The sequence below is a fragment of the Canis lupus genome, chromosome 24 (assembly GCF_011100685.1).
Source record: "Canis lupus familiaris isolate Mischka breed German Shepherd chromosome 24, alternate assembly UU_Cfam_GSD_1.0, whole genome shotgun sequence".
NCBI classification, from domain to species: Eukaryota; Metazoa; Chordata; class Mammalia; order Carnivora; family Canidae; genus Canis; species Canis lupus.
This window is the reverse complement of record NC_049245.1, coordinates 34,744,011-34,771,518: the sequence shown is the minus strand read 5'-3', so window position 1 is coordinate 34,771,518 and position 27,508 is coordinate 34,744,011. Positions and strand designations below refer to the sequence as shown.

The following is a 27,508-nucleotide window of genomic DNA, read 5'->3' as shown; positions in this document are numbered from 1 at the left end:
GTCTCTGCACTGCCCTGCCCCAGGCCTCCACCATCACCCCATCCACCCACTTCCTCAGGCTCCCACTGGCCTGCCTGTTTCCCTCTTCCTTCTCTCTGATCCAGGCTTCTCACAGTGACCAGAGTGATCTTTAAAAAAACCCAGATTGTAGCATATAAGCCCTTATGAACTTGCCAGTGAGTTCCCATCTCACTTGGAATAAAATCCCCAATCCTTCCCAGGTCTGAAGGGCTCTGCCCACCTCTCCTACTCCAGCCCCCACCGTGCTTCGGCCACTGGGCATCTTGGACTCACTAAATTCCTCCCCATCTCAGGGATCTTCCCAAGGGTGGTCCCCTGCCTGGATGCTGTCTCAGTTCTTAGCCGAATCAGCGCCTCATTTAAAAGGCCTCCCTGATGCTGGATCCTAGAGGAAGTCTTCCTTCTTCCGTCCTTTCTCGTGACCTACTTCTCTTCCTTGTATCATGCATCATAGTTTGAAACACGTAAAGATTTTTCAATCTTTAAACTTTTTTTCTCCCTGTAGGCTGGGATTGCAAACTCTAATGTCTTCTGGGGACAGGCAGTTAATTCAAAGGAGTCATGTGAGCTGGGTGGGGACCACGACGAATTTAGGCTAATGGGGTCAGCCCTACTCAGAGCCACCTATTCCCGACACAAAAACTGTAGGCCCAGTGCTGCCCAATCATCTCTCCTTTTAAAGGCATCAGAAATATAAATTTTTTATGTTAGCATTTTAAAATGGGCAATTAATTCTTAAAATGTCAAGTGTATTTTGTAGGTTAAGAGAGCTATCCACGTTACCCATTGGCTTTCACTTTATTACCTCTGTTCCAGACTTGTAAGCTCCGCAGAGGGCCCATTCTGTTTTGACCTCTGTGTGCCTAGCACATGACCCAATGTCATGAAGGCATGAAGGGATGAATGAGTGAATAAATGAACACAGGAACAGAGGAGAGGTAGAGAAGGGGAAGAGGGAGGGAAAAAATATATAAGATTGGATCTCTGTACTCAAGCTACATCATGAAGTTGGGAAGAGGAGACAAGACATTAAATCAACAGTTGAGGAAACTGTGGCTTGAGGAGGTCAGAGGCAGCAGGGCCTGGACACAAAGTCTCCTGCCTTCCAATCCCACATTCTGTCCACTAGACATCTGGGGTTTCCACCTGCCCCCTCCAACTCTGGGGACCACCCCTTCCTTACATTCAGGTTGGTTTTCTTTCTTGGGTGAGCTTGACCTGATTCCTGGTTCCAAGGGTGGACGTGAGGCCCAATGTGGCCATCCAGAGCATTCTATCTTCTCTGCCCCAGTGTCTAGGTCAGCGATGGCCAGGGGAGTCCAGTAGGAGGAATCCCTGGGATAGGCCAGGAAGTCCTGGATGAGAGAAGCTCTCTTTTTGGGGGTTGTTACAACTTGGAACTGCTAGCACTGTCTTGGGCACCGCAGTGGGAGAGCCTGTCTGAGACTGAAGCTTAACCTTCCAAAGAGAAGCAGGGAGACTAATGCCTCATATTATCACTTGAGTACCTGGATTTAGCCCTGCCTGAAGCTAGAACCATAAGATTGTTCAGCTATGTTTGCTATAAACACACTTATGTCCTTAAGCTAATTAGTACTGGGCTTTTGTCATTTGCTACCAAAAGAGCTTTTGGTTGATACCTCAATTAAGATGGGAAGGACCAGCATGAATAAAAGCCATAGGCAGGGGCACCTGGGTGGCTCAGTGGTTGAGCGTCTGCCTTTGGCTCAGGTCATGATCCTGGGGTCCCGGGATCAAGTCCCACATCAGGCTCCCCAAGCTTGCTTCCCCCTCTGCCTAGGTCTCTGCCTCTCTCTCTCTGTGCCTCTCATGAATAAATAAATAAAATTAAAAAAAAATAATGAAAAAAAAGCCATAGGCAGTGTGATGGTTAATTTTATGTGTCACCCTCACTGAGCCACAAGGTACCCAGATATTTCATCAAATATTATTCTGGGTACATCTGTGTGAGAATGTCTCTGAATGAGATTAGCATTTGAACCTGTAGACTGAATAAAGCAGACTGCCCTCCCTAACGTGAGTGGGCCTCACCTAATCAATTGAAGACCTGAATAGAACAAAAAGGCTGAGTAAGAGGGGTGCTTGAGCTGGGATATCGGTCTTTTCCCCTTCAGACTGGGAGCTGAAAGAAGGGCTTCTTGAGTCATGGGCCTGCCTGCTTTTAGACCAGAATTTATACCACCAGCCCTCTTGTTCTCAGGCCTCTGGACTCAAATAGGAATGATACCATTGGCTTTCCTGGCTCTCCAACTTCCTGACCACAGATCTCTTAACTTCTCAGCCTCCAGAATTGGATGAGCCAGTTCCTATGATACGCCTCTCTCTCTCTCTCTCTCTCTCTCTCTCTCTCTGTCTCTCCTCTCAATATAGATGCAGCGATATAGAGAGCTCCAATCCATTGGTTCTGCTTTTCTGGAGAAGCCTGACCAATACAGACAAGGGCAGGTGAGCAGTGGGTGGTGGGCCAGGTTCATAGACTCTCTGGTTCTTAGTACGAAGGTTCTCACAGTCAAAGTCTATAGGTCTGTTTTTGTCTTCCCAACATCTATTAGTTCCCTTTAAGAGAACCATCTCTCCCTCAGATACACTCCACATGCTTCAGCCTCCTTATTTCTCTCACTTTCATATCCTTGCCTAGACTGAAGTCTTGTCACATGACCCAATCTGGGCTAACGAGGGCCGCTAGGGATTCTGGTGGGGTGACTGGGAAAGATGCACTCTCCTTTTCCTGCGCATGCTGAGGTGAATGGAACTAACCCAGAGTGATAGGTACCATCTTTGCTGCCACATGGGAAGAACCTGTGTGGGACTAGTGCCAACTCAGAGGACAACATCCAAACCTGGAGTGGGATGAGTGGGATCCAAACCTGACATCATTGGAGCACCTGGATCCAGCCATACCTGATGTTAGTTGTACCTCTAGATTTCTCAGTATGTGAGTCATTAAGTTTTCATTTTTCCTAAGCCAGCTTGGGTTAAATTTCTTACTCTTGCAATCAAAAGAGGCCTGATATAGTCTGTCAAACTAAAGCCATACTCAAATGTATCTGTCATTTCTATTTCCAATCCAAAATTAGGCTGGCTGCATTTACCATTTTGCATTTAACTGAGGCAACAGGGCAGAAGAAAGACCATGATGTTGGGGGCCCCAGTGGGAAAGCCAGGGCTTGGTCTGGTACTCACTGTAAGAAGGGATTCCATAGGCTTGTGCTGGAGGAGGGTAGGTGGTGTAGGGGGCAGCCTGCTGGATCCCCGCGCTGTACTGTGTCTGGCCGTAGGCTGCCATGGCTGTGGCAGGCTGGCTGGGCAGGGCGCGTGGGCAAGGTCTGCATGGAAAAAGAGAAGATTAAATCTCCATACCCAGCCTGGCATCCCTTCCCCCTTATTTTCCTTTGGGTATTTGCTCTTTCCAGGGTAGAGACAACATCTGTGTTCATACAACCCCATTTCATTTCCCTCCTCCTGGACAGCTGGAAGACTTTATTCCTCATCTGCCTTGCAGTCAGATTCCATCATGTGATCGGATTCTGCTCCATAGAATGTATAAGCTGCTCCCAGGTCTGGCCAATAAAACCATCCCCTGTGACCCTCCTGCCCTTTCTCTTTTGGCAGCAACTGTCAAGATGGAGACGGAAGAGCTACAGTGTGGGTATCTCCTAGGTCTTGCATCAGCATGGAGAGGAGAGCTGCCCTGGGGAGTTTCATTCAATCCACACTGAACTTGAAGTGAGTGAAAAAGAAGCCTTTGCTGTGTGAGGTCAGTGGTCTGTGCCATTGAAAGCAGCAGCCTCTCCGTCCTACTCTACTTTATCCTAACTTAGACACCCTCCCAATGACTACAGCTTGGACAGGGCTGTCAATCAAGAGGCCCTGCTCTTAGCCAAGCTGTGGGCTCATGATGGAACATCACCCCATCAGATTCCACTCTGGGAATTTAAATCTTGGCCTGCATAGTTCATTTCACCAGCTATACTCTGAAGAGCCTGTCTTTTCATTTTCTTCTATTGCCTGGATCCCAGAAGCTGTCCTTTTTTTTTTTTTTTTTTTTTTTTTTTTTTTTTTTCCAGAAGCTGTCCTTTTCTTGGTCTTTCTCAAGGTCTGATTATTCCACTTTCACTCACACTGGGAGCTACTTCAGATTTTCCAGGAAAATCCTTTTGGGCTGACATCAGCTGTAGAGTATATTCCGTTAACATGCAACACAAAAACACAAATGGTTTCTGTTCTCCATGCTGAATGACAGGGTCCCATGAAGACCTAGGACTTAAAGGGCCACTTACTAAGACACCTGTAATACCACGAGTGCTTCCACTCACTGTGTTCTCACCACAGGCTTGAATGGTGTCCCACAGGCTAACACCTGCAGTGTATCTCATCGGATGCTCACATCAGTTCTCTGGGGCAGGGTTTCTTGTAATTCTCATGTTTGAGATGAGGCACTAAAGCTCAGAGACCTCAAGTCACAGCTAGAAAGTAGGGGATCTGGAATTTGAAGTCGGGACTGTGACTCCAGAGTCCACACTTGTAACTAAGCTGCTTCTCACTTAGAGGACAGGGATGGATCCAGCCCTTCAGGCAGCCATAATTAAAGTCAAGGTGGGTTGTTCCAGCGGGAAGGGGACAAGGTGGTGGCCCAGGAGCCACAGGTGGTCCATGGATTCATGGATATAATTTCTCTAGGTAGTGCAGTTATTGATTTTTTAATTTGAATTCATCACTATTATTTTCAAACCAGGAGATTTCTCTTCCTCCCTCCCCTCTCCCCCCACACATACACACCTACAAGGCAGAAGTGTTAGCAAGCCTAGGTCTGCACTCCTGTGCAACTTTAGCAACCGATCTGAGTAGCAGCCACTTCTCTATCACACACCATCTACAACAGCCCCTACAGAGTCCCCCTCCTTTAGTGATAAAAACAGCTAAAAATTCTTGTGCGTATTACGCTCCAGGCACTGTCCTATTCCTAATTCCTTTCTGTGTATTGATTCATTTAAGCCTCATGACAACTATGACAACCCCTCGAGGTAATTCCTATTCCTATTCCTATTTTACAGATAAGAAAACAGAGGCAGACAGAGACCAAGGAACATACTGAAAGTGCAGCGCGGATGCAGAGGCCGCGCCCTTCACCACATCACTGTGCCATGTCTCCCGTTAGCTCCCACACCTGGACACTGAGGCCAGCTGCGCCTGATATCCCGTATGTAGCTGTTCTAACTAGAGAGCCTGCCGAGATGTTAATGAGATCCCCAATTCTAGATGGGTCCCATTCTGGTTACATCTTTTTAGTTTAAAACCTGTTCATTCCCAGAATTCCTCCTGCCTAAGAAGCCTCATGGCAGTTGTGAGATGGGCACAAAACTTTATGGAATTATGAAAAGATGTTCTCCTGCTCTTCTTTTCTTTCGACTACTACTGTGAGAGAGGGTTGGGAAACTTGTTCCAGAGTGTGTGACAAACTCATTGGACCCAGAGGCGCCAGAACCAGTTCTGGAGGGTTTCATCCACCAGGGTTCCCGCTCAGGCCAGCACCCAACGATGCATCCCCAGGGTTAGGAATGAGCGCTAGCACAGCACCTTAACTGAACCTGCTCCCAAGTGACACCTGCCCTTGGAACTAGAAGATGGTAATTCCAGGCATCAACTCCTGCTTCCCATCTTCCCATCAGAATGCCCCCCCACCCCACACCCCTCTCCTGCAGATTAAACTGGGCAGGGCTGGGCAGCCCTGGTGGCGCAGCGGTTTAGCACCACCTGCAGCCCAGGGTGTGATCCTAGAGACCCAGGATCAGGTCCCACGTCAGGCTCCCTGCATGGAGCCTGCTTCTCCCTGTGCCTGTGTGTGTGTCTCTCTCTCTCTGTGTCTCTCATGAATAAATAAATAAAATATTAAAAAAAAATAGAAAACCATATTCTTAAAAAAAAAATAAACTGGGAAGGGCTATAGTGAAAACCTAGAGAACATGGTGGAAGTCCCCAACTCTGAGGCTTGAAGAAAAGTATAGATACATTTGACAGACCTCTGTTGCTACTAACAACCCCCGAAACATGTGCAGGGAAAGGAGGGCTGAGGAAGTGTGCTCCTTCTAAAGAGCTTCTCCAGTGGTTTCAAGGGAGGCGCAGGCCCACATCTGAGGGAGCTGACCCTCTAGATTGAGGGCACTTTGGCCACCTGGCCAGGCCCAGTGCAGGGCTTCCCAGGCTGTGGGGTGTAGGCCAGCAGCTTCCCGAGGGCTCAGAGGGCTCTGAGTGAGCTGTGGCCACCAGGGAGCCCCCTCTGCCCCCTGCACACCTGTGGCAGACACTAATGCTGCCCATGTGAGGGGGCGGGTCTCGGCTTTACTGGCTTGTCTCCTTCACTCGATGGGCAACTCCCTGAGGGCAGGGACCACCCCTCACCCATTTCCAGGCCTTGGGCCTCGGGGTCCCACAAGGGATGTGGCCTGAAGGAGTGCTGGGTGGGTGTTGGGGTGGGAAGAGAGGATGAAACCAGGGAGGAGGGGAGGGGGAAGGCAAGAGGGAGGCAGAGAGAGCAGGAGGGAGGGGGAGGCAGAGTGGAGAGGGGAGAGGAAGGAATAGAGGGAGGCTGAGGCAAGGACAGAGGGAGGGCGGGAAGGAGTGACAAAGAGTTGGCCCAGGAAAGGAGAGGAAGGGGAGGGAAAGAGAAGGAAAGACTAATAAAATGAACAAAGAGGGGAGAACAGAGACAACACCCAACACTCTGCTCCCAGCTTCACTTGAAGCCTCTTTTACATGTTCTAGCTCCTTTCCTAGATGGGGAGACTGAGGCCTGCCAGGTGGAATCGCAGGCTGGCGGTGGCTCAGCTGGGAAGTGCTGGCCCTGGGATCCCCTTCTAGGGACTCTGGCCCCAGAGCCTTGCCCCGAAAGGGGGAGGAAGGGAGAGAGCCAGGGGGAGCTGGGCCAGGGTGCTCACCTTGAGAAGAACTGAGACACACTCGGAGGGGCCGATGTGGTGACGCCTGGAGGGAAAAGAAAAATTGGAAGGGCTTTAGCTGTCAGAGTGATGATCCACAGAAGCTGGGCCTTCAGATGCTGGCCCGAGTGGGAAGAAACGTAGAGAATTGCTGTCAGGGACTTTCTTAATCACAAAAGCTCCTCCAAGGCACATCTTAGCACTTTCCTTCTTGAAAACCCTTTTTGGGGAGTTCTGTCTCCAGGTACTGATTGAAGGACCACATGGAAGGAGTCTACTATAGCATCTTGAAACATCAAAGTAGATGTGCCACCCCTTGCACAGATGGGGACACTGAGGCCAAAGGGACAGAAACAGTAGGCTGGAGCAAGCTCATATAACGAGAGAGCAGCCCCGTTGGGACCTGAACCAGGGTTCCTGCCTCCCAGGCTGGTGCCATTTCCACTCCTGGATGGAGAACTGCTCCCTTCCCTGCCTCAAAGGCAATCCCAAGAACCCAGGAACGGCAGACACCATTGGGTTTGGATTATCCTATGTCCATTTCCCTTCTGATGACATCACCTCAATGTTCCTCCTCTCTCTCCCCAGTTTTGGTCCATGGGGTGCAGGTGGTGCTGGCCCCAGCACCTAGGGGGAGACACATCTTGGCTCATCTCCTGGGCTCCAGCTAGGGTTGGAGCAGAAGGCAGAATGGGCCTGCACTCCTGATTCAAGTGTCTCCCTGGGCACACTCATCCATCAGGGGAGACAATGATGAAAGAGGCAACAAACAGGTGATAGAATTAAACTGGGAGAGAGATTTTCAAGAAGCTAATTTTACAAATGGGCAGTCCCCTGGAGATTGTGCTAAGTCCTCTTTAACAGTGCAATCAATGTCCCCCCTGTGGAGCCCTGGCAGATACTAGAGAACATGTCTCCTGACTGCACCAACCTGCTGATTCACACTGCCTGGGCAGTGCCTAGGTGGCACTGGGGTATGTGGCTGGGGGGGTGGTGTCCCTGTGCCTCCTAAGAAATGCTCCAAGGTCTCAGGAGCTCTGAGCCTCCGTCAGCTCTGGAGCTGGAGGCTCAGAATGCCAACTTGCAATTCCAATTCCATTACTCAGCAGCAATGAGACTTTGGGCACTTGCCTAGAGTCTCTGGACCTCAGTGTTCCCTCCTGTGAAATGGGTGGGGGGGATTGATCTCTCAAGAATGCGTGCCAGTTAAATGAGAAGATGATGATGTCATCTTCATTTACCCAGTGCTTATTACATGCCAAGCTCTCTTCTATTACCTGGATTAGTTACTATTAATCCTCATAATCACCCCACGAGGAGTGGGTTCTATTCACATCTCCAGGTTACAGATGAAGAGCTGCAGGCACAGAGTTTAAGTAACTCACCCAAGGCCAGAGGGGTCATAAGGGGCAGATCTGTGATCCGAACTCAGGTGGCCTGGCTGCAGAGGCTTTCCTGGCAACCAGGGCACTGCAGCCCACCATGGCACTCATGGTAACAACAGTAACTAGCATCCACGTAGGCGCTCACTACGTGCCAGGCCCTGTGCTAACTGCTCATATGCATGACCTCACAGTCCCCACAACCAGGCAGGCCGTGTCATCGTCCCTATAGTACAGATGAAGAAACTGCAGAAGGCTAAGGGCCCCTGCTCAAGTCACACGGCCTGTGGGCACTGGAATTGGAACTTGGCCCCCAGGGCCCTGTGTGTCCCGAGTCCGTTCCCTGAACCACCTCCCTGGCTGAGTCAAATTCTGTTGGAGTCCCAAACCCCTGGGTCAAGGGTGGGAGTCCCAAAGCCCATTCAGGGAGCAACAGCTAGGGCCAGACAATAAAGCCGAATGGACGATAGCAGCACGTATTGCCCAGAGTAGGAAGGATTTGGGGGAGACCTTGGTTCCAGCTATAGATGTGAGAATGTGCTGTGTGGGGTGTGTGCAGGCTCGTGTGTGTGTATGTGTGCGTGTGTGTTGAACAGCAGTGTGAAAATACATTTCTTACAATGTGTCCAGAACAGCCATGGTCTAATGCCAAGGAGAGCCCCTGGCACGCAGTAGGTGCTCACTCAACGCTGGCTCCCCTAGTTGGGTCTGCTGCCGCCGGCAGGACCTCCCAGCCTCCCATCCTTATCCTCCCCCAGGACTGGAGAGCGAGCTGTCTCATTCTGAAGCAGCCAGTGTCATTATTGGTAAAAAGCCCATGATCTGAGCGTGTTGAGTAATACATAAGTTACTGAATTAAACATTTTGAATATGTTTTTCTTAAATAAATATGTAAATATTCATAAAAATCGCAGCTTATGGAAACATTCCTATGGGCTCGGATTAACTGTAAATGTGAAGCGTCTTTCTGCCCCAGCCTCCACGCCGTGATTTGCATGTTTGCCGCACTCCAGCCTCCTCTGCGCTGAATTGCTGAACAACCCACCTTCCCCAGGTGGGCAGGTCTCCCTCTCCTGCTGTGCGAACCTACAAGTCTCTCCCCTTCCCGCCCCAGCAAACCCTCCGGACGACTGTGCAAGTGAGAGATGGGTCTTCAGTAAAAGCTGTGCCTTCTGCAGACTGTAGGACTTTTGAAAAACACAGGCTCTGATCTTTTTGGACTGGTATCGTATTTAACTTTTCATCCCAGAGACCTGGGGGCATGAAAACCTGGAAAATGAGTACATATTATACGGAATGATCCTCTACCTGCCTCCCTCCTTTCTGCCTTTTTTCCCAGGTGGGGATGGTGTACATCTCATTGGGATCCCTGATGGCCTGTGACAAGTGGGGCTCTCAAGCTGCTTCCCTTTTTCAGGGGGCCTGGGTGAGATCATGTCAAGGACGGCGATGCTCAGTGCTTTGGGCGCAGGGGTGGGGCAGGGGCTTGCTGGGAGTGCAGAGCTTCTCTCTCCATCTGGTTACTCTTGCTGTGGCCTAAGGCTAATGTCCTTGGAGGTCACAAGGACCAGGAGGCCTGCTTGCAGTTGTAGGCACACATCACCTGCATATTTGGAAGTGGGCCTGACAGGGCGGTCTGTGGGCAATGCCAGCCCTAATGTGACTTCGCTATTCAAGTCGCAGGCAACAACGGTTCTCAGGGTAGCCCAGAATGCCTTTCGGTGACCCCTCAGAGGCCCACTTCACCTCTTTCAGATGCCACTGTATCTTTAAAAATATATATATATTTAAGAAGCTTTTGCACAGCAAAGGATACAGTCAACAAAACTCAAAGACAACCTACAGAATGGGAGAAGATATTTGCAAATGACATATCAGATAAAGGGCTAGTTTCCAAGATCTATAAAGAACTTATTAAACTCAACACCAAAGAAACAAACAATCCAATCATGAAATGGGCAAAAGACATGAACAGAAATCTCACAGAGGAAGACATAGACATGGCCAACATGCATATGAGAAAATGCTCTGCATCACTTGCCATCAGGGAAATACAAATCAAAACTACAATGAGATACCACCTCACACCAGTGAGAATGGGGAAAATTAACAAGGCAGGAAACAACAAATGTTGGAGAGGATGCGGAGAAAAGGGAACCCTCTTACACTGTTGGTGGGAATGTGAACTGGTGCAGCCACTCTGGAAAACTGTGTGGAGGTTCCTCAAACAGTTAAAAATATACCTGCCCTACGACCCAGCAATTGCACTGTTGGGGATTTACCCCAAAGATACAAATGCAATGAAACGCCGGGACACCTGCACCCCGATGTTTCTAGCAGCAATGGCCACGATAGCCAAACTGTGGAAGGAGCCTCGGTGTCCAACGAAAGATGAATGGATAAAGAAGATGTGGTTTATGTATACAATGGAATATTACTCAGCTATTAGAAATGACAAATACCCACCATTTGCTTCAACGTGGATGGAACTGGAGGGTATTATGCTGAGTGAAGTAAGTCAGTCGGAGAAGGACAAACATTATATGTTCTCATTCATTTGGGGAATATAAATAATAGTGAAAGGGAAAAGAAGGGAAGGGGGAAGAAATGTGTGGGAAATATCAGAAAGGGAGACAGAACGTAAAGACTCCTAACTCTGGGAAACGAACTAGGGGTGGTGGAAGGGGAGGAGGGCGGGGGGTGGGAGTGAATGGGTGACGGGCACTGGGGGTTATTCTGTATGTTAGTAAATTGAACACCAATAAAAAAATAAAAAAATAAAAAAAAATTTATTTATTCATGAGAGAGAAAGAAGCAGAGACGCAGGCAGAGAGAGAAGCAGGCTCCATGCAGGGAGTCCAACATGGGACTCGATCCTGGGACTCCAAGATCACACCCTGGGCCAAAGGCAGGCATCCAACTGCTGAGCCACCCAGGCGTCCCAATGTCATTGTATCTGACCACTTTCTCTGGATGGAAGTCAGAGCAAGACAGACCCACTGAGGGTGGAGATACGGGAGGCCAGACCATCAAGCTCTCCGTGCAGCCCAGGAACCATCCTGCCCACAGCTCTGGCAGTGCCACTGCATGCAGGCACGATGCTCTAGACAGCAGCATGACGATGGTACCGTAACCTGCCAGAGGGGAAGACAGTGGGTGGACTGTGGCCACGAGTCCCTGTCTGATGCTAAAGTGTTACAGAGTCTGGCAGTGGGAGCAGCAGGCGTACAAGCATGCTGGCAATCTAGGGGGAGGTCATACTTCTCACGGTCACCCCAGCACCAACATGGGGCCATCGGCACAAGGGGCAGGTGACCTCAGACTCCACTCATCAAGTGAGCTCCCAGCATTTTCAGGGTGCTGGAAACACTACATACAGAAGCAGCAGCCACCCACACTCACACTGGTGGGATCTGGAGCCTGCTAGATGGAGATGGACTTACGTTGATCACAGCTGCTTGTTTTCAACCTTGTTAGTGCCACTGAACTTGCCACGAGGGAAAAGGTTGAGGTCAATGGAGGCATCATTTGTATCCATGTTGCTAGAGGTGAAAGCAGCCCTAGTGACCCGACCTGATGTAGCCAATCCTTCGAGCCTCACCACGTGTCTTGAGGATGCTGCTGGCACATAAAATGGGACAGCTAACTCTCAAGGGGATGGTGCTGGGGAGACAGAGAACCTCCTCCTCTTATTTCTGAATTTCAAACCCTAAGTCTTCTCTTCCTCCCCAGCTTCCTATGGATAAAAGGAGAAGGATTAGCTAAATAGATGGCCAAAGCCTCTGAAATGAGCTCATTCATTCATTCATTCACTCACTCACTCACTCATTGCCTACCTGCACCAGGCAGGTACCAGGAACTGGGTTCTAACGGTGAGCTAAAGCAGTCAGGAACCTCCTGTTTAATGGGGAAGGTGGACAGCAAACAGAGAATTATGCAAATAAGCACCTAATTACAAGTTGGAAAGGAAGAACATAGAGGGTACAGAGCAGTGTATCCTGCACAGGACTCTGGGGATCCTCTGAAAATGCAAACTCCTGGCCTGCAGGTCAAGAAAGCTCCCAGGTGAAGACAGTAGGGAGGTTCCTCAAAAAGTCACAAATAGAGCTGCCCTATGACCCAGCAACTGCACTAGTAGGTATTGATCCCAAGGACACAAACACAGCAATTCAAAGGGGCACCAGCACCCCAGTGTTCATAGCAGCAATGTCCACAATAGTCAAACTATGGAAAGAGCCCAGATGTCTATCAATAAATGAATGGGTAAAGAAGAGATGGTGTGTACACACACACACACACACACACACACACACACACCACACACTGGAATATTACTCAGCCATCAAAAAGAATAAAATCTTGCCATTTGCAATGATGCGGATGGAGTGAGAGGGTATTATGCTCAGTGAAATAAGTCAGTCAGAGAATGACAAACACCATATAATTTCACTCCTGTGTGGAATTTAAGAAATAAAACAGATGAACATAAAGGAACGGAAGGAAAAATAAAGTAAGATGAGAACAGATAGGGAGGCAAACCATAAGAGACTCTTAACTCTAGGAAACACACTGAGGGTTGCTGGAGGGGATGTGGGTAGGGGGATGAGGTTGACTGGGTGGTGGGCATTAAGGAGAGTACTTGATGTAATGAGCACTGGGTGTTACATTCAACCGATGAATCACTAAACTCTATCCCTGAAACTAATGCTACCCTATATGTCAATGAACTTGAATTTAAATAACATCTTCAAAGCAAAAAAAAGTGTCCAGGTGATGCTGACATGCCAGGCCACGAAACCACACTTCTAAGTGGTGAGAGTTTGGACCATGGGCTAATAAAGAACTGCAAATCATTAAAAAGCATCACAATTCCAGGTTCATAAAAATAAGTCTCCATTCTAGAAGTCCGAAACTCAAATGCATAATGGGCCTAGAACACAATATAAATGAGCAAGGCATGAGATCCAATTTTTAAAATAAGGCAACTAAAGCTAGGTCTATGTGTGTGAATGCACACTTGTGTAACTGTGTGAAGGAACTTGTGCAAGGGTATGCATACTTTGTTCATTCATTTGTGCATGCATGCACCTGCTGTGGGCCAGATCTACAACCCAAATCTCTCTAATCTGTCCACTTAACGTTCTTTCCCAAAAAAGCACACGGGCTTAATTCAATCTTGCTGCTGCTGCTGCTGCAGGATGACCATGTGACCTTGTGCCTGTCCCTTCCTCTCTCTAAGCCTTGGTTTCCACATCCACAAGTTGGGGCAATATCTCACACCCACAGGGCTGCTACCAGCCTTGCAAGAGGCAGGGACCCGTCAAGTGGTAAGAGCTCACATGCAGGAGCTGTTATTAGCTTTCCATTCTCCCGGGGCCCTTGCGTAAGCCACTTAAATCCGTGAGCCCAATTTGAATGTTCACACTTTTTTACCTCTCACTGGGAGGATTAAGAAGCTAATGATTCTGAAAGCAGCAGCCACTACTATGTTGCCTAATTGGACCCCAGGGGCCCACTTCTAAGTGATCCCCATGAGATGAGACGATTTCTAGTGCAAGATGTCTTGAGGAAGGTCTTTGCTACGAAAGGTGCATGTCTATAAACTGAATCAGCTCACGTTCTCTGTATGGGTGGTTTAAAGGGTTCCTGGGCCAGGGACAGTGACAGCAGGAGAGAGCACTGTATTAGGAGTCCAGAAGAGCTAACCCCAGTTTCAGCTCTGGTTGAGTGGCTATGTGACAGGGAACAAGGCATCTGTCCCTTATAGGGGTGTTCCTAGGACTGAACGGAACAAGGCCACCATATCTCAGAGTATGGGGTTCGAGAGGGCACATAAATACAGGCTCTTCTATTTAAATCATCACCGATTTATTTGAATGCATGTTAGAATCATGGTAAGACTATCAAAGGCATAACTTCATTTCTGGATTGGTGTTAAGTCATTTTGAAATGAATTAATTGAAATGGGATTGTTTCAAAGAAAAATCAGAAAGGGGGATCCCCGGGTGGCTCAGCGGTTTAGGGCCTGCCTTCAGCCCAGGGCGTGATCCTGGAGTCCTGGGATCGAGTCCCACACCGGGCTCCCTGCATGGAGCCTGCTTCTCCCTCTGCCTGTGTCTCTGCCTCTCTTTCTCTCTCTCTCTGTCTCTCATAAATAAATAAATCTTAAAAAAAAAAAAGAAAAATCAGTAAGCACGCAACAGGAGAGGTGATATCAACATAGAGCAGAGAGTGGCTGGAGAAGGTGGGAATCTGAGAGACATTGCCAGAGGCGAGAGCTCCTTACACAGGGAAGGCATTCGATAATTAATAATAGTGCCCTCTCACATAAACAGGGGACTGGTGATTTCCTTCACACCCCACCAATCCCCCCAGAGTGGGATTTCTGTTTTGTTCAGGTAGAGGTTGTTCCAGGTGCTAAAGCCCCCAAGAAGCCAGCTGGGAGAGGCTGAAGGGTGGGAGAGGCGAAGCTGATCTATACCTCCTCAGGTGAGGACTCGGGCAAAGGTCTGGGCAGCTCAGCCTGGCTGGGATGAGATGAATCAAAACCTGCCAGCTCCAGGCTGGAACCAGTGAAACAGGGACTGAAAATTAGACCCTATCGTGCCTGGAGCAGAAGAGGTGCAGGAGGTCCTAGAGAAGACAGCCCAACCTGTCCCATGGGCAGTCTCACCTCTAGCAGAAACATGTAATGAAACGACAGCCTTGGCTTCTGCAAAAGATGTCTGCATTTTTTTTTTTGTATCTGCGTTTTAAATGAAAAAGTTTTCTCTATTCAGCTTTGCTTTCTTAGTTCTATAACATTTTTTCCTCTCCTTCCAGAAGACGGGATACAATTGAAATCCAATTTTCCCTTGAATAGCAATGAATGAGAGTTAATATTTCTCAAGTGGTTCCTATAAGCCAAGTATTGTGCTAAGGACTGCAGGAGACTTACCTCTATCACCGTCCATAACAACCTAACAAGGAAGTTATTATCTGTAGTTTATAGATATGGAAATAAGGCAGGGGGAAATTAAGGAAACTTTACTAGGAATTCAAAGCCAATATCAGTCTAAAGTTATCCGTTATTCTTCAAGACCATGCTGTATTCATCTGCCCACCCATCCATCTACCCATCCATCTACACATCCATCTACTCATCCATCCATCTTCCCATCCTTGATCCATCCAACCACCCACCCACTCATTCACCCACCCACCATCCATCCTCCCATCCACATCCATTCTCCATCCATCCTCCATTCATTCACAATCCATCCTTTACCCAACCATCCATCTACCCTCCAATGATCTGCATCCTTCCTCCATCCACCCATCCATCCTGCCTCCAACCATCCATCCTCTACCTTTCCATCCATTGATCTATCTACCTATCCCCCATAAATAATTTTTAAGTATCTACCCATGAGTCATGGACAAAGCTCGATGTTATTCAGGAACAATAATTTAAATACATATATAGAAATAAAAAACTGTCCTTGTCTTGGAGGAATTCACCATCTAGAACAACTGTTCTCAATCCTGGGTACATAATAAGCTCCTCTGGAGAGCTTTAGAAAAATCCCATTGCTTGGGTCATACTTCTGACCAATTAAATCAGAATCTCTGGGGATGGGATCTGGACATGAGCCTGAAACATTTTTTTCAACTTCCCAGGAGATTTCAGAGTGCAGCCAGGTTTAAAACCAGTGAGGAAGCCCATTCTGAAAGTGTGGTCCTTGGGCCAGCAGCAACAGTATTTCCTGGACCTTGTTAGAAACACAAATTCTTGGGCCCCAGAGCAAACCTGTACCAAATCAGCAATGCTAGGAGTAGGGCCCTGTCATCTATATGGTAACAAAACCTGAAAAGTGATTTTGATGCACAAGAGAATTTGAGAAACACGAAACTGGCACTTCGCTACTCAGAGTGGCTGGTGAACCAGAAGCATCAGCATTGCCTGGGAGCTTGTTAGAAATGCAGACTCTTAGGCTGGATCAGAACCTGCAGTTTAACAAAGTCCCCAGCTGAGTCTATGCACATTACAGAGGGAGGCACACAGAGCTAGCCCATACTTAGTGTTTTCTAAGCACTCTGCAAGGCTTTAACAAAATCATGCTAAAGCCTTTCTAACCACTGGCCCATGTGCAGGTCACTCTATCACATTCCTGCTGTACTTCCTCATAAAAATTACCAGCATCTGAAATCCCATATTTGTTTAAAAATTCAGTACCTGTCTCTTCTACCAGAACATAAGCTCTGGGAGGGGAACTAGTCTGTCTCGTTCACCATTATATTCCCACCACCTAAACCAGGTGCTGGCTCACGGCAGGCATTCTAGAACAATTCACTGAACACACATGCAGCAGACATATCGTCATTGTCCAGATGAGGACACAGGCTCAAGGAGAAGAGGAATTTGGTCAAGTGCACACAGCGAGCAAGTGGCAGAGCTGGGAAACACACGGCCTGGCTGAGCCCAAACCCTATAGGATGTGGGGTCCAGTGAGCATGGGAAGATGCAAAAAGTGCCTCTGAGAGCCAAGTGACCTGCAAAGCCGCTGAAGGCAGGGAGTAAGTGGGTCTGCTTCTCTCTCAGGTCCCCAGCGCCTCATGCACGGCAGGCGCATCAAACAACCCAGTGACCACATGGCTGCAGAAATGAAGCAATGAATGAGAAACTACCAACTCTCTGGAGGGGCTTGGGAAGTTTCACAATGAGGCAGAGGCCACACCGGATGAGGGGCAGTTTGCCAGGCAGAAAGGACGGTGAAGGGAGCCCTGTGATGCTGCCCTTCCACTTCTTAGCATCTTCCCTAGAGAAACAGGGCACATGTTCAAACAGCAGCTTGCATGACGATACCCCTGGTAGCACTGTTTGTAAGAGTAAAAAATTAGATAACTCACGTTCATCCACAGGGGATGGCTTCGTGAACTGGGGCAGAGTCACTTGTGAGTGCGTTATTCGGTTATGTAAAAAAGAGGCAAATCATTACTTAATGTGTCCTGAACGAGCAGACCAAGTTAGAGCAAATATGTCTTATGTGACAGCTCTTGTGTTTAGATTTTTTCCAGCGATACCATAATGTCTACAGTAAACATACATTTTTAGGTATATAAAAATGTACACACCTAAGTCACATGAATGCTCATTGATACAAATGTGATTGCTTACAGGAGGGTCTTAACACATGCAGAACAGGGTATAGTGGTTATTTCCAGGGAAGGGGGAGCTTGGGTAGATGCAGCCTCAATGTTGCCAGTCTTTGTATGGATCGTGTGTTTATGTGTTAGCTGGTGAGCAGACACTGGTGTGTCATGGAGAAACAGAGGAAAAGGCAGGGTACTCAGGCAGGGGGTGCAGGGTGGCCAGGGCCGGGAGGTGTGAAAGCCTTTGGGGCCGCCAGCGGGGAGCGCTCCGTCTTCTGTCCTCACTCATTGGGAGGATTTCTTCAAGGTGTCACATGCTGCTCTCGCAGGGGGGAACACAGGTAGCTGAGGTGGGCCAGGTCGGCCTTCTGAGCTGACAGCCTAGCTGGGAGCCCCGTAAACGACAGGTGAACAAGCTTGTACCTTCTGATAGGAAGTACAGTGGTGAAGAAAATAGGGCACAAGACAGTGAGGGTCGGTGTTCTGTAGGCCCAACCCTCAGCTCTGGTCCGGAATCTGACCCCTGCCCCTAGCCCTGGTCCAAGGCCCCAACACCTCTCACCTGGGTCACTCTCGTGCCTCCCTTGCTGGTCTATGGGCCTCCATTGGGTCCCCACTCCCAGTCGTTCTCATGGATGGCCCATGGGATCCTGTCAATATGCAGGTCATATGTCTCCTCCTCTGCTCCCATCTCACTCAGGGCAGGAGCCAGGGTCCTTGCAGTGGCTCTCAAGGCCGGGTGAGGTCTGAGCCTGGCCATGGTTCTGCCCTCCTCTCCCCGATGGCCCCTGACTCATCGGGCTCCAGCTGCACTAGCCTCCTTATTGCTCCTCAGGTGCTCTGGGGATGCTGCTGCCCCAGAGCCTTTGCACTTGTTGTTTCCTCTGCCCATGAGCTTATTCTTCTGCATAGACACAAACGCCCTCCCTTATGTCCTTACGGTCTTTACTCAAGCATAACCTTCCCAGGGACATCCCCACAGCCCTGCCTTCCCCTTCCCTGCTCCCTGCGCCACCCCCCAGCACATACCACTGTCTGACATGCTCTGTACTTTTTGCTTGTTCACTATTACCAGCCTCTTGCCTGCCAGCCACCTAGCTCCAGGAGGGCAGGGGCTTTTGTATGTTGACTTTCTAGGGCTTAACACAATGCTGGGCACGCAGCTGACTAAACACACCTATTGCATGAGTGAATGAACAGTTACTTTTGATGGGGTAAGACCTCTCTGGTGAGAACCGGGGGCTGAGGGATGGTCCTCCAGCTGGGGGAGACTGGTCCAGGCCAAGGGAACAGCAAGTGCTAAGGCCCCGAGGGCAGAATCACACTCCTGGGGTACAGCAAATGAAACGAGGCCGGGGCTGGGTCTACTGAGCAAACGGGATGAGGAGGAGCCGACTGTGAGAGGCTGGCAGGGACAGACGAGGCAGGTCTGGTGGCCAAGGGCAAGGCAATTAGACGTTATTCTACACTTTTTGAGAAATGCTAAGTCCTCTCCATGTTTTAATTATTTCATCCTCATAACAATTCTGAAAGCTCCCTGAAATTTCCCTTTAAGAGATGAGGCAAATAAACTCAAAAGAGGTTGGGTGACCAGGCCAGAGACGCACAGGTGGTAAGAGGCAGAGCCACGAATGCAGTGGGAGCCACCAGGGGATTTCTTGGTTTCACATTCCCTCCAGAGTCCTCCTGAATGTAGGCTCCATGGCTCATGCCTCGCCCTGGGATTTCCTTGGATCTGGCCCTTTGCAGTCACTCAAAAATGACTTTGTCACAGAAGGGCCCAGAAGGCCAGGCTGGAAGGGCAGCTGACCAATCTGGCACTAGAGGCTAGAGTTTTGGTGAAATGTTCCCTGCAGAGCCTGGGAGCTCATTGCCCATCTCAAGAGAAAGAAAAGTGTGTGTGTGTGTGTGTGTGTGTGTGTGTGTGTGTGTGTGTGTATAGCCTGACCCTGCTCTGAATTTGGGAGCAACCGCTCTTCACTCCAACACTCAGCCCCAAAGCCTTCACCTTGGCTGCCAGCTGGCTCCAGGGCAGCGGAAAGGCTGCAGACTGTTCCATGTCATCAAAAAAGGAGACAGATGGTGTGTTTGTGGATGCTACCACTGTAGGGGACAAATACTTGGGGTCTGAGGACTCTCAAGGGCTTGGTAGAAGGCGATTCTAAAGTTTAGAAGTGGGGACTCTAGAGCCAGAGCACCTGGGTGTGTCTTTAGGCTGCTTACTCAATACTTAATGCCCCTGTGCCTCTACTTACACATCTGTAAGATGGGCTCCCAGCCTATTGGGATATAGTAATTCAATGAGAAACATGATAGTGTGCTGATTAGAACACACTTCAGAGTTAGACTACCTAGATTCAAATTCTGGCTGTCACAGAACCATGTCATCTCCATCAAGCTATCTCATGATCTCTTGACCTCTTTCTGCCTTAGTTCCCTCATCTGTTAACACAAAGATTGACAACAGTGCCTACTTCTTGGGGTTGTGGGGATTCAGTGAGTTGGTCCATTCATGCCTGGCACACAGCAAGTGCCATATGTTTGCTCTGCTGGTGACAGAGGAGGAGGAGAGGTAATCTACAGTTACACTGCTTGTCACAGTGCCTGGCACAAAGTATATGCTCACAAAAATTAAGGACAAAAGGAAGTGGCCGGGACCCATCTAAGGGACAGCTGCTCCTCAGCTCCCACTAGTGGCAGCCAAGTGGGAATGTGGGCCTAGTGTCTCTAAAGCGTTTAGCATTTTAAGAGCAACTAGAAATCCAGATTTTTATGTGAATGCTCCTGATTTTTATAAGCTCATTTTTATTTAAAGTACCGTGTGTAAACCAAACAAAGGCATACATGAGGACCGGCCTTGGCTGTGAGCTGCCAGTTTGCAACCATGGTTTTACACTCACTGTGGTTATTTGATTTACAGGAGAATGGCCATGGAATAAAAAGCTTAACCGCTATACCATGCATCCACGGCGTGCCAGGCAGCAGCCAGCACCCTATGAAGCCGGTCGTGACTATGCCCCCATTTGACAGGTGAGAAAATAGAGGCTCAAAAGGTGAAACAATTTGCTGGAGGCTATCTGGCTGGGAAGAAGTGGGGCAGGGATTCAGACTGGGATCTTCCTCACCCGGCAGCCTCCACCTCCTCCTAGTTCTCTTGGCTTCGAAACGAAGCCCTAGGTTAAGCAGTGCCTCTACGCACAAAGAAGAAAATGACTGTTTTTGAACAGGGCTTAATAAACTGTCTCAAATTCTCCGAGAGCCCAGGGTGGTTTACACGGACACTCCAAAGTGTCAAGACGAACAAGGGTGTGCTCTCTAGCATGTGGTTTGGTGGGGGGGCCCGGACCCTCTTGGTGGTACTTTCAGTAGGCTTGTCTCGGCTCCATCGCCAGCGCGCAAGGGAAATGTCACTGTCCTGGTGATGGCAATAATTATTCCCGGTAGCCTGGAGTTTCAATTTGCTTAAAAGCAAATTCCTTGCGATGCTATATTTGACTAGACTACAAGTCTCTGGTTTTTTCCCGACAGTTATGTAGCATTTGTGTCCTGTGAGTTGGCATCGAACATAGACGGTGAGGGAGAGACGGCGGGGGTCCCAGGACACCAGCGGCAAATCCCAAGGCCGGCCAACTAAAGGGTTAAGCCCAATGGTTAAACATAATAGCTTAATGCCTTGTGCTAACTCCCAGCTCTCCCAGGAAGGCTGACAGATCCCAAACAGAGCAAACAATAGCTGGGATTGTTCTAGCGAAAACTAGTTCGGCTGCATCATTTGCCAGTAATTTTTTAAACAGCTTAACTCTCCTCTGCTTCCTTGACTCTAACCCAACCTGAAAGCAAAAGGCAGACGAGTTCTTGTCCCAGCCTCAGACCTTGGTAAACAAGACGCCCGCCTGGATGCTCCACGGCGGCGGGCCGGGCGCTGAGGGACAGCCCGGGAGCTGCAGCCGCGACCCTGGGGACACACCCAGGGCCGGGCCCGGGGACGCGCCCGAAACCGTCGTGCGCAGAGGTGTCCGCATTTCTGCAGCCAGCAAGGTCAGAACACCAACGAGCACACTTGCACTTGCACTTCTCATGACCACACAGAACTGTTAGCAACGCACACGCCAAAGTGTTGGTCCGGAGGCGACAGTCCCGGTGGCGGGAGGAGAAACTCATAAACTGTACTTGCGAAAGGACACGCGTCGAAGGCTGTCGGTCCCTTACTAAGTGGCGCGGGGCGAGCGGGACGGCCACCGAAACTCACGCCGGGAGGCCTACCTTCTACGTCACTCAGAGTCCGGACATCGGCGGCGGGACGGTTAAGCTTCAATTTACCCGGACGATCGCTGTTGACAGTGAGGCTGGGTGAGATCACCAGTTCTAGCATTTCCTTGTACCTGGAAGAAAACAAAGGGAAATGTAATTTATTCATTAATTATGCATGCTTACTAATGATTCCTATTTCTTTCCCTAAGAGTATAAATATTAAAGCTGATTACCTAAACCCAGCCGTCTTATAAATTCTACATAATAAAAATGCACTAAACTTTTCATCAAAGGGAAATGAGGAATTAAAATGAAGTACTTGGGCCCCTCCGGAGAATACACCCACTTGATTAAAACTTTCCCTTCCTTCATACGGTATTTTGCCATTAGAAAAAATATATTCTGGTCTCTTTGAAATGTCATCGGAATGAGCTGGAGCGAGCTAGGGAGCCTTCCCAGCAGAGGAAGGGAGAGACAGGCGGAGAGGGAGAGTTTGGGTTTCCAGAAGCAGAGGCAGAGGGAGCAAAAGGGGTTGACTGCAGTTTCGAGGGGAAAACAGACATCGTGTTACTCGGACAGACGGACAGAGGCTCCAAAAGCATCCGTAATATTTAACAGATCCCTCTTGGCGACCAGACTCCACAGCCCATCACTTTGGTCCCCACCAAGGAAGAAAACACTAGTTCCCGAATTACTTGTGACTTTGATAAAATGTTATGGGGTGCGGGGAAACATGGGACAAGTCTCCTGGGTCTTTCTCATTTTTTTTTTTTTATAGAAAACTGTTCAGTCCCTGCACGATGATGATATTTATTCCTCCTAAATTCCTACCCATTGTGGTTAGGAAATGAGGTTTCTGGTTCACGTTCATCACACCGTACCTGGCGGCTTCCAAAGGGCTAAACTACGAGCAATAATGTTTGGCACTGAGTCAAGGTGTCCTCAGAGAAAGGCTAAGCACATCAGTATTGCAAGGTCATCATTGGGAGGATCTGTTCTCATTACTTCAATAAAATCCAACATACCCACCGATGGCAAAGTGGTTATAAACTCGAATTTCCTCATGGAAAGGTCATGGATTCAGAAGTCAGTTTTGCCCCTCACTACCTTCAGAAAGTTACCAAACTGCTCTAAGTCAAAAGCATGATCATCTGGACAATGGGATTTTCAAAGTACTCCCAGGAAAGGTCATGATAAGGGTGAAAATGGGTGGTATGTGTAAGGAAAGGCCTTTGTGGGCAGCGACCTAAATGCCCACGCACTCCCAGAGAAAGCATAACTACAGGCAGAATATCATACAGGAGTGAAAAAGACCAAGCTGGGCTCCACACACAGCATGACGGACAGACGGACAAAGTCCTGAGCAAAGAGGCAGAAGGGTACCCAAAATATGACATCATTTCTGTTAAGTGCAAAGCATATAAATCAATATTGTACACGGTTTAGGGATATGCACACATGCACTATACAGATAATGGTACATACGGGATGAAAAACACCAGTTTCAGAGAATGGCTAACTCGGGATGGTGGGGGAAATGCACTTTGGGAAGTGGTACTTCCAAATGGGGGAGGGGGGGCTTTAAGTGAGTTTGTAACATTTTACATTCAGGGGTTGACACAAACTGTGGCCCATCCATCTTTTCATGTGATCTGTATGCTAAGATTAGCTTTCACATTTTTCAATTAATTACTTATTTATTTTAGAGAAAGGGTGTGGGGGGCAGAGGGAGAGAGAGAGAATCTCAGGCATGGAGCCTGACGTAGGGCTCGATCCCATCACCCTGAGATCATGATCATCAAGTGAGCCACCCAAGCACCCTTTCACATTTTTAAATGGTTGAAAACAAATCAAAAGAAGGATAATGTTTCATGACCCGGGAAAACTTCTCTGCCCGTAAGTAAAATTTTCTCAAGACATGGTCCTGCTCATTGGTTGGCTGGACTGTCTGGGGCTCCTTTCACTCTGCACCTTCTGAGTACAGTACGTGTGACAATGACCCACAAAGCTGAAAATATTTAATAATTGGCAGAAAAAGTTTGCCAACTCTTGTTTTAGTTTGTAAGCAGGGCAGTGGCATACCACTGTTATGTGGCTACCACACATCTTTGTGTGCCTGAAACACTTAATAATTAAAAAAAAATCACTTACACATCGGAAGTACTTTATATACACTTTTTAATCTGATGAGAGAATTCCACGCAACTAAGCTTCTAGTGTTTATATCTTTATGTCAGCTGGTAAACATTTGCCTGACAGGGGAAAAAGCAGCACTGTGACTTCTGGCCTCGGTCGCATTGCTTATTTATTTTGTTGAGTGGTGCTGTCATCCTGAGGAGCTCAGAGCAAGAAGGGGCTTGTGAGTTCTGATTCTGGGACAGAGTATTGCTACTAAAGCTTTTGGTATGTTCACCTTAGACTTTTGCCTAACATCCCTGAAGGCCAAGCCATCGTGGAAATCACCTTTATTTCCCCCACAACACCTGACACAGAATCTTATTCATTCTGTCATCCTATTAACATCTGCAGAAGAGTGGGAGGGGAAGAAAAGTTGGAAGGGAGAGGGGGAAGGAGAAAATCTGTAATTGAGCGATTAGCTTCTTCAAACAAAATTTTTAATTTTTAAAATTTCCCATTTATTCTCATTTTTCCACCCTATCCTAGACAGTGACTCTAATTTATTAAATATATGAATATGTCTCCTTATAAAATGAGGCTGTATTGTTTTATGTGTGACTTGTGTTTTAATTTACATGAATACTGCTGTGCATGAGATCTTGTCCTGTTTATTAGGTTTTTTCTTTCCAGTCTGCACTGTGATTTTATAATATGTACATATTGCTGAACAGTCATCTAGCTTATAGTTAGAATTCCATACTGTGTATTCACCCTATTATATTTATGTATTGCCCTAGTGATAAACGGTCAGGAAGCCTTCATCTCTCAGCTACTATAAACAATGCTGCAAGGAACATCTTCATTAAATGTATATAAAATGTATCTATATATGTGTGTTTACACACACACACACACAGATTCTTAAAATATATATATTTGCAAGGATGATTTCTGTCATTGGGCGTATGTGAACTGAACTTGACTGTTCCTCATAATTCCTGTGCTAATCGAGATCTCTATCAGAACTGCGTAAGTCAGGGGCACTGGGGTGGCGCAGTCAGGTAAGTGTCTGACTCTTGGTCTTGGCTCAAGTCTTGATCTCAGGGTTGTGACTTCAAGCCCTGCATTGGGCTCCATACTGGGCGTGGAGCTTACTTTAAAAAAGTATTTAAGTATTCTAGTTGTCCAGCTATCTAAGTTTTGTCAAATTGATGGGTGGAAGCAATATCATAGTTGTTTTACTTTGTATTTCTATGATTACTAGTGAGTTTGAGCACATAGTCACATAATTGTGGAACATGTGAGTTTCTGGGAACTGTTTATTTATATCTTTTATCTTTGTCCATTTTTCCTTTTTTTTTTTTTTTTTGTCTTTTCTTGCTAATTTGCTGGAGTGCCTTGTAGAGTCTAGATATTAGTTCATTGCTGGGCTTAGATGCTATAAATTTCTTTTCACTTGTTTTATTTATGGTGTCTTGGAGAACAAAACATTTCTTATATATTTTCCCAGTATTTTTTCTAGGTGTGAAATTAGTTCCCTAAGCCTAGGATATTAAAATGTGTCTATATTTTAATTTGTTTATATTTCCATATTCGCTTAGAATTTTAACTTTCATGCATAAGTCTTTAATTTACCTGGAATCTTCCTTTTCATATGGTTTAGAGTTGCATTTTTCTCCAATACTGGAAAAAATAAAAATAACCCATTTTTCTTAGTATGTAGTAAACTCTTCAACTGAGTTCACCTCCCAGCTATGATGGAATAGTTTGTAATTTTGGTTCAATCTTACTAACACAATACAAAATTAAAGCTGTAAAACATTGTTTTAAGGTATCAGACAGCAACTAAGGGAGGGCTTGAGTGCCCAAGATCCCAGAGAGATGAGATATGGACTGAGTCCCATCTAACTTTTGCCACTTTTCCCCTCAAAACATCTGCCAATTTTTAAGCACAGAAGAAAAAAAAAGAACAGCTTAGGGTTTTCCAACCTTATTGAGCTGGGGAGACAACAACTGGCTACTAAGGCAGCTAGAACCCAAGGAGCAAAGATCCTAGAGCTATGAGAACCACAGAGGCGTGAGTCTGACATTGCTGACAATTATAATCTTTGAGGAGTTTGGTGATACCTAAGCTGGGTGGGGTGAGAGTCAGAGAAGCCAAGCACAGGGAGGTAGCTAAGAAGACAAGAAATGAAGCAGAGCTTCTGGCAATCTCCCAGTACTAGGGAAGCGAAAATTGGTCCATCAAAGATGAGAATCCTTGGTAAACACACCAGGCTTTTAATTGAGACTCCTGAAAGGTTACTCCCTTAGAGTATGGGCAAACCAAATAGATCCTGCTTCGTCATCCAATAAATAATCCCTTATCGGACCAAAGTGACTCACATCTACTATCACCACCTGGCAGAAGAAAAGTAACTTTTCTTTTGGGGAAGGTGTTACTTTCCAGAGTTTCCACAATTTTCCATATACAATGTTTAGCACTTAATAAAACTTATCAGGCATGCAAGGAGATAAGACCAAATGATCAAAAACCAAATATGTAATAAGATTTAGATATTGGAGTTATAGACTCACCAGCTACCTGTAGAATATGATCAAGAAAAGAGACTTAAATGGAGAATACTACTAGAGAACTAGAATATTAAGAAAAAATCAAATTCTAAAACTGAAAAATACAGTAACTGAAATTCAGAGCTCAAAAGAGCAGTTGAACCACAGATTTGAGGTAGCAAAAGAAAAGATTAATGAACTGGAAGACAAGTCAGTAGACAAATCTCAGAAGGATGGTTAGAAAGTAAAATAGGTTAAAAAAAAGCATAAATGAAATATGGGACATGGAGAAAAGATCTAGCATACATGTAAAAGGGGCCACAGAAGGAGAGAAAAGAGAAAAAAAATCAGAAACAATATTTAACAAAAAACTGACAGAAAATTTTAAGACTGATAAAGACAACAAGTCAGTGCAATCAGGAAGTTCTACAAATCAGAAGAAAAATAAATACAGAGAAAAACACTCCTGGGTATATCAAAGTCAAACTGCACACGTGTGAGAATATATTATCTTAAAAGCAGCCAGATGGTGAATAAAAAACAAATTATCTTTAAAGAAGGAATAATAAGACTTCTCTGCAAGTATGATGGAAAGCAAAAAAAAAAAAAAAAAATGGAATTTCATCTGCTAACATATAATTCTATGCCTGCAAAAAACTCTTCAAAAATGAGGACAAAAATGAAACAAACCAAAATTAAGATTATTTGTCACCAGTAGACTTGCACTACAAAACAATGTTCTGGAAGTATAAAAATTTGGCAAAGTATGGAGAACAACATAAGAAGATAAATATGTAAATAAGAACTGTATAAATGAATAAGGACCTTGCATTTTCCTGGAAGTGATACGAGTACTAATTTATAGCAAACTTTAAGACGTGTAAGGATACATGCCATAATCTTTAGAGTAATTCTTAAAGAATACCAACAAGTTAATAGAGAAGAAAACTGAAAGTCCTTGATGAATCCAAAAGAAAGCAAGACAGTAGGAAAAAAACAAAGAAGAGATGGAACAGATAGAAAAAAATAATAGATTTAAACTCAAATTTATCAATAATTACATTAAATGTAAACTAATTAATGTATTCATTACAT

At 46.8% G+C, this 27,508-nt stretch overlaps 1 protein-coding gene across 3 annotated transcripts in view; it reads right to left on the bottom strand.

Moving 5' to 3' along the window:
- The window catches only part of EYA2 (EYA transcriptional coactivator and phosphatase 2), a 264,015-nt gene that overhangs the window by 159,410 nt on the left and 77,097 nt on the right, over positions 1-27,508 (bottom strand). For 2 of the 3 annotated variants that reach the window (XM_038572509.1, XM_038572510.1), the window contains exons 2-4: positions 21,755-21,873; positions 6,978-7,023; positions 3,226-3,368 (exon numbers count right to left, since the gene is read on the bottom strand). In XM_038572509.1, coding sequence (XP_038428437.1) covers positions 3,226-3,368; positions 6,978-7,023; positions 21,755-21,863 — 298 coding nt within the window. In that variant the 5' untranslated portion in view covers positions 21,864-21,873. Of the gene's footprint in view, positions 1-3,225; positions 3,369-6,977; positions 7,024-21,754; positions 21,874-27,508 lie in introns of those variants that run through there. The other variant, XM_038572511.1, reaches the window with a different exon arrangement.